Source organism: Mercenaria mercenaria, chromosome 12, assembly GCF_021730395.1.
Source record: "Mercenaria mercenaria strain notata chromosome 12, MADL_Memer_1, whole genome shotgun sequence".
Lineage (NCBI taxonomy): Eukaryota > Metazoa > Mollusca > Bivalvia > Venerida > Veneridae > Mercenaria > Mercenaria mercenaria.
In genome coordinates this window covers 6,127,207-6,140,138 of record NC_069372.1, presented here as the reverse complement: position 1 = coordinate 6,140,138, position 12,932 = coordinate 6,127,207, and the positions used below count along the sequence as shown (strand labels likewise).

Here is a 12,932-nt window from a genome sequence, read left to right as displayed (position 1 = left end):
TGTCAGGTATTTTACATAGAATTTTATATAAAATAAACTCTATTTTGACAGGCGTCACTGTTCATAAGTCAGGATTTTCCTGCTTTTTCAATGACAATTTAAGGTTAAAAGGTAGAACTGGAACAGGTCTTTAATAGCAATGAAGATTTGTTGTTACGGCTAGGTCTCCATTGAAAACTGTTATGGTGTTTATCTGTAGCAAATACAGAATTTTGTAAAAATTCAGGGTAATAACTTGTAAACAAGGCGTAGATCTAATAGATATGTTTGTCCATACAATATACCTAAGGTCACTTCATACTGATACCTTTCTGTACTTGGCCAGATTCGTTAAAACCTGAAAGTGGAGTTGTTGTGACAAGTCTTATCAATATTGGGCAATATACAGTATTCTGTAAAATTTCGAAGGGCCATAACGCCTAAACCACATGGTATATTCATGTCCTGACGACATGCACAAGTCCACTTCATAATGATATACATTTCTGTAAGTTTGGTCGGATTTCTTGGAAATTTAAGAAGCAGTTATTCGGACAAATATTTCGGGATGGATGGACGGCCAGACGGAAGGAATGACAATGTGGAAACTATATGCCATGACTCTCCACAGGGAGCCTAAAAATGAATGTTTTTGCATGACGGCGTTATGTTTGTAAACAATCGTAACCAGTCTAGCGTTGTGACCTCTAAACCTTCAGCCTGCTGGCGGCAAGAGGTTTATCAAGATCGGTCTGCACGTCATTGTCTGCACTGTTCACTATTCAGTGAACATCCCTTCGAATAATAAATGGTACTGCCCAAATTAAATGATGGACAAGTCAATTTTAGAAATTTAGCTGGCTAAAGGTTAAATGGTTTGAATGCTCCATCTAAGGTCCTATTTGGCGACAATATTCAGGAAATTGGTATGCACCAACCATATAAAACTTTATCTAACAAAATGAGAATACGTTGCACTTGTTCTAGTTACTTGAATGGTCATTATAATCAAAAGAAAATATTTCAAATTATATTTTGTATGTTTGATTTGCGTAAATAAATAAAATGAATAAAACATAAAGATCGAATACTAAGAAAGTTTTGCTGATTGGGGTTTAAATTCGCTTTTGGTCTATCAGTATGCGTAACGTTTTTTGTCTGGAAAGAACTTGCAAAGACTGATTTTAAATCAATTTCTTTTGCATTTTCTTTGAAAAAATATCATTTGACTTTTTTTAAAGAAATTCATTTGATGAGAAGAACTCAGTTTTAAATAAACTTCAACATTCTTAAGACATACAGGTATCATAAAATATCTAACGCATGTATTACAACATTCTTTTCTTTATTCGATATTTTCAAGCTCGCAACTTCAATTTTCATCTAAAAATCACTGAAATTTTTGATTTGCAGTGTCATCTGTGATTGTCGTGTCGTTCAAATTCTAACAAACGCGTTCAACTCAAACGTACATTAAAGTTTATTTATCTCTTCTTTCATATCATCTAACATTCACTGATTCCATTTTGTACAGAAAAAAACAAAACTAACTCAATAAATATGTTCAACAACAGTAAGTAAATAAATAAATTAATTAATAAAAACAAATATTTTATGCACATGAACAAGTATTAGTTGAGGGAATGTGATGGTTCTCGTCAGCATGAGAAGTCACGTGATTTCATGACGTCATACGTCCATAAAATATTTTGCGCGCAATCTTCTGTTTCTCTTTAGGTGCAACGCTGGCAACTTACTCCGTCGTAGCAGTCTGAAATTGAAAATAAGAGAAATGTTTGAAATAGACTTATTATCTAAAGTGGGGTAAAATACTTTCTCTCTAAAGTGTCTAGTTTCTATTTTAAAAAACAAAGTTAGTATAAAGGAACCACACATTATATACATTAGCCTTAAGAACTCTTTAATTCGCTGAAATTTACTTATTTTTCTGGTAAAATATAGTAATTAACCATATATCAATGATCTGATTTATTGTATGCGCTATTTTATACCTTGAACATTATTTTTTTTATCTTTGAAGAAAAAAAAACAGGAGTATCTGCCAAAAAATGTATCAGTGTTGTTTTTGTACTTCTAAATTAACACCACTGTTCACATGTATAATAATTTCATTTAGAGAAAGAATGAATTTATATTTTTCGGAATCCATGCGAAATGAGCGACAGAATATGATCTGTAAATTCATGAATTGCGCTATAGACTCCATGATCTAATAGGAACAATTAAACAATCTCCGCCTGCAACAGAATATTATCTGTTTATTTCAAATATATTACTTGTGCAGAAAGGCCAGCATGCTGAAGTATCATTTTATCTCACGTTCGTTTGTTCCCAACGGCACCACTATCGTCAGACACAAAAGAAATTTACATCAGCAACCTTACCGTTTTATTATAAACGGAAGATCATCTTGATTGTCTAGTGGATTGTCTAAGCTTTCCGTATTGATTGCAGGTATGGAATTAAAATTATCTTTGCTCAAATCAGGAACTTGTTGTCTTGATCCAAAGAGCACCTTCACAATGTCACCATATTTATTTTTAAATTGTTTGTCCACGTTGTTTATATGCTGTTGCCGTACTGAATGAAACGTCTCTTGTTCATCTACTGAACGTTTGAAGTAACCCGTATTCATCATCTGCCGACATGCCAAATACTCCCGATAGTCAGTCATAAGCTGCTCATAGTCGTTTGGGAAACGTTCTCTCATATATTCCAACATTGCCTCAGCATTAAATCCTGTAAATAGATATAAGTAATAATTGAGCCGTGCCATGAGAAAACCAACATAGTGGGTGTGCGACCAGCATGGATCCAGACCAGCCTGCGCATCCGCGCAGTCTGGTCAGGCTCCATGCTGTTCGCTTTTAAAGCCTATTGGAATTGGCGAGAAACTGTTAGCAACAGCATGGATCCTGACCAGACTGCGCGGATGCGCAGGCTGGTCTGGATCCATGCTGGTCGCACACCCACTATGTTGGTTTTCTCATGGCACGGCTCATATCATGAGTATATATTTGAAGTCCAACTATCATTAAATAATTTCAATGACAAACTGTTTTGTCATTGAATTTAGAGGAGACATACACAATATCAATTCCTGAGATTGTTTTTCTAACATTAGGTCATACGTATATTCCCTGATCGCAAGATGATAAACAATTCGATTTGCTTTTTGTTTTGCTTTTGTTGGGTTTGACGTCACACCGACACAATTATATGTCATACTGCGACTTTCAAGCTTTGCATAGTGGTGCAAGACCCCAGATGCACCTCGGACACGAGCGGGCACCGGTTGAATCGGAGACCTTCCGTAAGCCAGTTGGATGGCTTGGTCACATCTCAAACGAGATTTCGAACCCACCGCTTTGAAGAGCAAGTCATTCGAGTATAAGCCGTCTTAATCAAAGTCAAAAACGTATTAAATAACGTTTAGAAATTGATTTCTAAGTCCTTCAAATAACCAGTAATAATTTAACAATGCAAATTTCATAAAAATTTGGGGTTTATATAAATAAATGAAGTTCTGATATTTATGTTGTACCTGCGAATGACAACACTTGCCTCGGTCAAGTACTAACAAGCATAGATATGTCCCTTGCACTTACATATTTAAGCAGAAAACCAAACGGTATTAGACACAATTTCTTTATCTTTTTTTTTTTTAAAGGATACATGCCTGTGGATATCATTTAACCTTGCTGCACTGCTTCAGGTGTTTTTGCCACATTATTTATTGGGGGAAAAAAAAAACTTTAAGAAATCAAGTTATAAAGTCATTCACAATGTCATAGTGAAGGTTACTGCATTTTCGTTTGTAACAAAAAACCGATATACAGGATTGGCCCTTTGACAAAAAAAAAAAAACAATAATTGAAAGGTTCAATTGTGAAATCTAGTATATAAATTCCTATGGAATATAAATGTAATTAATAAACACAGTAACTCAAATGCACCGTAATATTTTTACTTATCTTATTTTTACCCAATGTTTTAATGTGCATATTAATTTCATTCATAATCCAATGACATTAACAAATCCACTCACTAAAATGCAACACATGTTATTTTAAATTCATTTTCTATTCAATATATGTATTAATTCTTGAAGAGATCATGATACATTTCCTGGAATTAATTCAACTTGCATAATGAGTTGTGATTCACAAGCTAATATCCCATATTTCACTTCAAGAAACAGTAATATACTGGATTGGCACACGCTAGCTGTGATTATTCATAACTTTTGAAAATGCAGCAAATCACGTCACATATTTCGTTCTTTTGGTTCAGTCTTGGCTGTTAAGTTGGATAGGCGCAACAGTACTTGATCAGTTTTAAAAAATTGGGGAAATCGCCTTAAGTGTAAAAAATATCTGATTTTGACAAATGGTGTCTATACAGTCACATACGGTCCGTTTTTTCATGATCTCATACTTCTATTGCAAACCATCAAAAAAAAAAATCAAAGAGTGCTTAAGATTTTATCCATTTTGTGAAGGATTTATTTATTATTGTTATGTACAAGTCTTGTTAAATATTCAATGGAAATATGATTTCATTTCATTATTGCTTAATAATTCAATATAAATATGTGTCAACTTACAATGCACCTTTTTCTCTTTGATATTGGTGCACTAGCTAAACACAAGGGCAAATATCCCGGAAAAATAACAACATTCCAGAATACATTTGGGCACCGCCTTTAAACGATCCATAAGAAAAAGTCTCTAAAGTTTTAAATTTTTGCCTTTAAAAGGCAAATTTCCTACTTTAAAAAAAAAAAATGCAAAATTAGGTTTTTTTATAAATCAAAAACGTACGACTATGAAAATTTCTAATTTCTGATACGATTTCGTTTAAATTTCTACAATAAAGGCTAACGAGATGTTGCATATTTCATTTCTTTCTCATAAACAGAGTCAGTCAAAACTGAGTCTGCTATAATGTTGCTTGGTTAAGTTCTATGGTTTCAAAGGATCTTTACCACGACAGCTTTATTCATTTATCAATGAAGAAGAAATTAAGTTTTACAATATTTGAAAACTGCCATTGTATGCAATTAAAGTCGTGACTTTACAAAATTATACCGTGTTCACACTAGAAGATAGGGTTTTATTTTTATCAGGCACTAATTGGCTATAATTGGTATCTGACATTTAAAACTCATAAAAATATAATCTAGTTTGTGTCCACACTATGCAAAGAAAGGTGGTTTAAATATATACATGTAAAGTTAACAAATATTTTGTAGTAAGCAAAAAAGGTTACAAAGAAGGAGGCTAACAGAAACAAAAAGGAGTCATCAATGTTTAAACTTCTGTGCTCATCTAAGAATTACTGTTCATTCCATCTATAGTCCATTTTGAGCATCAGCATGACTCCATATCGTAATTTAATGTTTTTATTTCATTAACACTCCAATTACTTTTGCCAGCCATATCATCAATTGTTTGTTTCAAAAGAGAAACACATGGTATTCTTCCGCCAAAAGGTAAGATCTGTGGATTTGGGATTGTAAAACCAGTTATAACTCACAATTGCGTTCACACTTGTAAAGTAATGTAGTATTATTTCTTAATATAGTATTAAAACCACCTCCCGAGGTAGTTTTAATGCTACATTACAGAAACCACTTGACCTTTACATAATTCTCGGTTTACACCACATATAGTGTGAACGCAAACGAGTTTAAAAAATAAACCCAAGTTAATATAGGATTAAAAACGTAGTCTGAACACGGTATAACTAAACTATGGAAATTTATTTGACTTTCAAAATATAATCTGATATATTTTAGCGATGTCCCAAACTGTCCCCAAAGATCTTACATTTTGTAAATATTTCTCAGTATTAATTTAACCATCATTCAACCTGCTAAATATATCCATATCCATATTTGTTAATTTGTTGTTTTTTTTTAACGTATAAGTAATGTAAAACCTAATTATAAATAAAGTGTGTTTTTCTTTGCCTGTCCTTGAATATTTAAGATTATGAGAAAAATTAAACCATTCGACTGAGATCAACTTTTTTACTGTAGAATGTTGCTGACGATATCCGGACTTCAAACAAATAAATAAGTATATTTTTTATATTAAAGGCATAATTTTGATCCTATTTTTCTACATTTTTGCGTATTTAATTGAATTATTGATGAGCAGTTTTTACCATCAACTTCTCCCTACGAAAAAAGAAGGACAAAAAACCCTAAAAACCCATAAAAACCCAGAAAACAAAAACATTGTGATTATCTAGTTATAGCTTTACTTTTGTATAGGTCTTTTAGAAGCATGGATAGCGAAAAATAATAGCAGACACATTTGAACGGATGTCTTCATAAGAGGTTGCATAGTGCAATACCCCTCATGTCCCCTAACACCTGTTTGGACGGAAATCTATAATGCAGAAAAAATGAAGAACCAGAAAGAAAAATATAAGAGTAAAGCATAACATGTCGATCAGAGATCCTTACCTCGTTCTCTGGAGAATTCATCCACTAGCATTAGGGGATTATCCCCACACTGATGAGCCGGACACATGTGCCATATGCACAAGCACACGAACATTATCTTGATTGCATCTAAACGCCGCATTATCTTCTAGTAGTGAATGTCTGCAGAGGAAAACGAGTTTTTGTCTTATTTTTAAGTATATAACATTTTACAAAATTACTGTAGCAAATGTCCATTGTAGTGGAAGCCGCTAACATGTATATCAGAGTATTTACTGCCTTAATCAAAAAATCTGTGAATTTAATTAAACTCAAGCATCTCAAGTTTATTACTTATCACATTTTTAATATATCTTTTTTGCAGCGAAAACACGTGCAACAACTATATTATGTCCATATCACAAATTTAAATTAAAGCCAAAAGAGCCTTGTTACATGTATTGAACAGTGCCAGTTAATCATTATAATATTTGTTTGTTTTTCATTTAATTTTTGCGCAAACATCTAATATTTCACTAGCCGACTGTTGCCACAAATGTGCATTATATGTTCACTGGTCTGTTATATACACCTCGCGTGGTCATTCTAGGGTAGACGCACCAGCAACAAAGGTACTCCTCCTTAGGAAACTGGTGTACTCAAAAAAACTTTTCCAAAATTAAGTTAAGTTCTTCAGAATTGTGCTAAGAAAGAAATATAATTTTGGTGGTGACAAATATTTTAGACACTGCATTTTATCCCTCAGTTACTTATTACGCGCATTCAACAGGTGTTACATTTAAGCTTATATTTTTCAATTTCTGTGTAACTTTGTCTTACACATTAGATAATAAACCAGCAAATTAATGAGTTACCCTAAAATTCGTTTTACCACGTACAAGAGTTAAAACATTGCTAACGTAATGCAACTATATTGTATTACATGTTAGGTATTTAAAAGTAATTAATTAACGTTTTACTAATTGCAATACTTTAGAGTTTACAAGAACCCTCAATTTTTTTCATTTTTCATTTGTAGTCACGTTGATAAAACCACAGTAATAATATAAAACAAAAGAACTATTACTACCTTTAATTCGTGGGAATATTTCTTCTGATTTATTGTATTTAGATATAATCATTCGATAGTAATAGATACATTATTTGTGATAATAACATACGACTTAAACTACCTTTTAATCGTCTTGTTTTGTTTTGTTAGAGGTCAGAACCTGACCCGGCGACCGATGAGTAACAGAACATATCAAACAAGCGAGCTAATTCGTTTCACTTTTGAGGCGCATGCCGTCTCACCGCTGGCAACCTGTTAAGTATTCATTTGGCTTCCCGGTACTGCACGGCTGTATGTGGCATACGGCGATGTGCAACGGACTTACGAGCGAAAAATCATATATTTTCGAGAGGTAAGTTTGGACAAACATTTGGAATTTGAAATTGATACCGATAAAGCCAAAAACATGCCCAAAGAAGAAATAATTTGACAGGATACAAAATAAAATTATAGCAAATTAGAATTATTCTTTTATTTGCAGCTCACATAGTCAGCATACGCCTAAGCGTTCGTATTAAAAAAAAACAAAAACAAACAAGCAAACTGGCTAGAGTCTTTCTCTTGCCCCTCACGTGACCGGAGTATCCCAGGTTGAGTGAAACGAATTGGCCAACACTTGGGAGCCATCCTAAAGTCTAATGGTACGTACCTTAATCGATTTCTGAACGAATGTTTCTGCCCTTACATTTGCAGTTCTGTGGCATAAATCCCCTTATTCAACCCCAGGACGAGACATTCAAGTAACAGTCAAGCAATATTAAGTTTTAAGTTTATCCATTAATTTTGATACGATAATTCCAAATAATATTAATGATTCCGTCTCTATCACAACAACCTTTCTAGTGTTAATGTTTCTTTTATGTTTATATTACCATTGTCTTTAGAGCCGCCTACGGTTTTCCTTCACATCTATTTAACATATCACTTAAAATTTCAATGTTGTTTAGGGTTTGGTCCAATTACAATATGTTATAGAAGATGGATTTAGTTCTTATTTTAATGCACATGTGGGATGATCAATTTGTCCAAAAACATGAACACTTTGTGGTTCCGAGAGGTAAATTTCCTCTTTTTGCAAAATTATTTGAAGATAACGAACGTTTCATTTTCATTATTTGATGAAATTAGGCCGTTAAAACACACAGACTAAAACGCATCAATCTTAGCGTGTTACTTTGAAACGTTGCATGTTAAATAATGGTTTATTAAAAAAAGAAACGTTTATATTTAAGAAATAATGTATAGAAAAACCGTGTTTTAACGTTATTATACACGGAAAGAGATTTCACGTCCGCGGAATAATTTCACGAGGGCGTAGCTCGAGTGAATTATTCTGGCGACGTATAACCAATTTTGAGTGTATTAATTTAGGTAGAACCCGATTTTGCTACACATTATTTCGATTCTAATATGCCCTTTTTCTAAAACACTAGATAAAATATAGTAGCGCTCTTTCTTGGTGGCAACAAAAATATTGACATCATCGCACGTTAATGTGACGTCATTTTAGCGTAAGTATGTTTTAACAGAAACTAGTACATAAGAATTGCGTGTATTTAACAATGGTACCAGTACGGCACCACACTTGAAAATAAAAAAAAAATGAATATAGAGATACAGTGAATATGCACGTGTAAAAGCTGACTTATGATAATCGTAATGCTCAAAAATTCTGTTTAGGTTTATTCAATATAAGAAGACATACATCCTAGATGGACTATAGCATTATAGAAAAGCATACAGTGTATTGTAATTTTCAGCGTGATGCATTTCTAAACTTGCGAAATAATATGAAATTGGTCATCCCTCAGGTTAGCACAAATGTCGATATCTACGAGTCATTGAATTATATATTCACAGACTATCCAACGTCGTTTCAGTTGTTTTTTTTCAAAACATTTTACAATAAAGAAATCGGCGTTCTTTAGAGTGTTCGCTGTGAATCATGACATGTTCTGCGTATATAATATGGTTTGCTGATGGCGTGTCAAGCATCTCTGACATTTCTTGCAAATGGTTCTGACCTTTTGCGGGAATGACTTCAAGCATGCATTTTGTAAGAAGTTTACAAATGTAACATAGATGCTGCACATACTTTGAAAGCGTTCAAATCTTTTGCATGGTCATTGTTCGGAATAAACTGCGAAACACATGATTATTTACTATCTTTTTCTTGTCACTGACCTACAGTTCTTCATACAAACACACCTTTCAATGTACGCCGAATGTAAGGATTTCTTAAAAAGGATTTTTTGACATTAAATAAAATGTAACTAGGAATATTTTGCGAAAGCCGCTAACGGAAAATAAACACATAATTAATTGTAAAATTGTAATTGACATGCAAAACATGTTTTGAAATGTTCAGACTTTTGAATGAAATATAGCAAAAAGTATTTAAGAATACACTGAAGAAATTAAAGGGTATTTTAGGCCCAAAGAAGCGTCTAGAAATGTGTACGAAATACAGAAATAGCGTTTATTTCAACTGCTAAAATGAAATTTAATTTAATTCACTTTTATGTCTTAGAAAGAATTTCTGCGTTTCACGTTTTCAAATTGGATAAACTAAGATGAGTCTTTTGAGAGTAAAATCAAGAAATATATTGTATATTGCAAAAAATAAATGATATTGCAAAATAATGTTGAACTTTTTTTAAAAGTCCAATAAATTTAGTGAATACTGCATGAAAGGAATGTGCGACTTGAACGCTCTTCCTCGAATATTTGTTGTGGTACCTATTGTTTTACAGAAGTTGCGCAATAATAAAAATAAAAAGTTTTGCAGTTTTCTTCAATTTTCGCTTTTAATAATTTAATAACACTCTTATTAAAATCTTTTGTATATGGCTGTTTCAGAAATTGAAACTCAAATATGTAAATGTTTTAATTTAATAAAAAAAAAACTTTTTCGGAAAATTAAGCATATCTGATCTTATTAACATGAATATAAAATTCTATTTGATATACCCACCAGATTAGAGATATCCAAAAGACACTTTCGTATTAGAGTTCAACTTTTTAAATTGTTCAAACACACAAAAATAATTAATATAGAAACTTATTATAATAGCCGGTGTATATAAGATATTAACTTCACCCGAAGAACTAAAAATATCGTTGTGAATTAAAACCTTGTAACTGTTTAATTTATATGAAATGGTTCGAACTGATTCTATATATTTGCTCAGTGATGACTTTATATAGGTTGACTTTTAACTCCACATATCCTTGAAGCGGAACCCGTATCAGACCACTTATTAAAATCAGTTAGTTGTTATAATGTATTGGAGGATGGGGTGTTTTATGGACTAATGAATATGAAAACGATATTCTTATTGCCCCATCGTGTAATAACGAAACCAGTTATGATTAAATGGGATGGTGTAAAAGCCAGTAAAATGAGAGATTGTCTAACTCAGAGCATATGAGTAACAGCGCTCCGATATAGATATTTCGCATTGTTTTCATTCCCTAGTTTTTGTGATACTTCACACGTCTGCGGTGTACGCAAAAAACGGTGACTTTTCATATTTTATAACGTTTAGTCACTTACGGTCTATAGGAGTACCTAGACAATTTATTTGCTATTTATAAATTCTGATCAGCTTTAAACTATGATAAAATCAAGTTCTATTCTAGTATTTGGGGTTATTGGATGCGATTTGCGTGGTACTCTCGGTAGTGATTATGAATATTGTACTTGATCACTTCGTATTTTTGCTAATTTCTGAATATGTAGCCTGTAGATAAAATCTTATGTCATTTCCTCGATTTTAATGAATTTGCAATTTTGAATTGGTTTCATGATAACAGTTAGGATAAGCATCCGAATCAGAAGCAGTCGATGGTTTTTTATCATTAGCAATATGCATGACAATGCAAAGTCATTTCGAACATTTTATGGAAACGCTAACGAGCCAAATAAATATATTTTTTATAAGCACGTGCGCTTTTAGTTTTTGTAAACCTTTGTAGTTAGGTTCTTCGCTCCTGTTTTGGTTTGGCGGTTGTACCTGTACTAGTGGCGGACGCGGATCAGCCGACGCGAAACTTTCTTTTTAGTTTGTTTCTTGTGGTGGGTGTATATATTATATTCACTTTAATAAGGAAGAATGCACTGTACTTCTGCTTTTTATACGCCTTGCTAAAGTTTTAGATAATTTTTTTTATCTCTGTGTACTTGCAACTGAAAATTTATTTTCACAGCACTTTATAAACTGTTTTCACTAGTATCTCGAGCACAGAGTCATAGTTTTCAGTACAAATATAAATATGATTTCAAGATATATTTCAAGATATGCTGTCATGGTTCATAAGAATATTTGACATAAAATACAAAATGATATAAAATGTGAACATGTAACAACCGGAGCACAAAAAATTATACAAATTAATATGAGAATGAGTAACAATTACATCGTACTCATAATATTTTCTCCCACATTCCAGGATTCCGGACCAATGCAATTAGCAAATGTCCAAAATCCCTGGGAGAATGACTAGCCTCTAAACAGCCAAACCTTGACCAATGTTAAACAAATAAATGCATCATTAACAAATTTCTAAAGAAGAAAACTAATGATAGAATAATATCAAAACTATTTGCATGTTGTATTTATTTCTTTACAAAACAATAGAAGATTTTTAAAAAGTGTTCTGTTTCTACTGTTCATAGGTTCTTCAAATTTCAATGTATTAGAATACCTATAATAATATGGTTTAATAAATTTACGTCTACTGTTTACCACAAAAGAGGTAGTAAAATTCATCACCCAATTACATAAAGCACGTACTCGTAAGTTTCTATCTGTATTAAAGAATCGACATTTCTCAATTGGCATCTTATGATTCATACATCTAAACTTTAACAAAGCTGAAGAAAATTGCCAGGGTAGTATGTTAAGATATTCTTCAAATACAAAGTCTGAATTTAATATACGACAGTTTAAACATTTGCTTAAAGTTTGAACATCACCATTCCAACTTTGAATGAACTGATCTCGAAGTCTAGTGTTAACAAGTTTCTTGAAATAAAAAAAGAAATATGCCTAAATTACTGAAATTATATTCAATTTCACTAGTTTGCGTTCTTTAATGTTTTTAAACCCCTTGTGAAGTCGTTTTGCGCAATTGCTCGGACAAAGTCTTTGCATAAAATCTAACGTGAAGATACTCTAGAATGGATTTTATATTGAGCCTTTCTCCTGATACACAGTCGATTGTTCCTTATGGCATTCGATACTACTTCATATTATGGATAATGTTCTAAATAATGAATGGTCTGAATAGTTATTTTGGGCCATTTAAATAGAGTATTATATTAAAAAGAAATCATAAGGCGCTTGCTATAAGTCAAACACCAAACCTGATGTTCATGAAGATGTTATGTTCAATCTGCGTTCGATTCCATGTCATGGCAATTTT

General features: G+C 32.5%; 1 protein-coding gene across 1 annotated transcript; it reads right to left on the bottom strand.

The window, feature by feature from the left end:
* Positions 1-1,350: 1,350 nt before the first annotated feature.
* Positions 1,351-10,653, bottom strand: LOC123534359 (uncharacterized). Its single transcript, XM_045316584.2, has 4 exons — positions 10,480-10,653; positions 6,476-6,616; positions 2,385-2,739; positions 1,351-1,750 (listed from the first exon to the last, which is right to left on the bottom strand). The coding sequence occupies exons 2-4, from the start codon at positions 6,594-6,596 to the stop codon at positions 1,669-1,671; spliced, it is 558 nt and encodes a 185-aa protein (XP_045172519.2). The 5' UTR covers positions 6,597-6,616; positions 10,480-10,653; the 3' UTR covers positions 1,351-1,668.
* Between the last annotated feature and the right edge of the window lie 2,279 nt (positions 10,654-12,932).

Excerpts from the sequence above, each read along its gene's own strand:
- LOC123534359 (XM_045316584.2), bottom strand. The coding sequence starts at position 6,596 with ATGCGGCGTTTAGATGCAATCAAGATAATGTTCGTGTGCTTGTGCATA. Across the intron at positions 2,740-6,475 it reads TGAATTCTCCAGAGAACGAG|GATTTAATGCTGAGGCAATG; the intron begins GTAAGGATCTCT and ends ATCTATTTACAG. Across the intron at positions 1,751-2,384 it reads CTTCCGTTTATAATAAAACG|ACTGCTACGACGGAGTAAGT; the intron begins GTAAGGTTGCTG and ends TTTCAATTTCAG.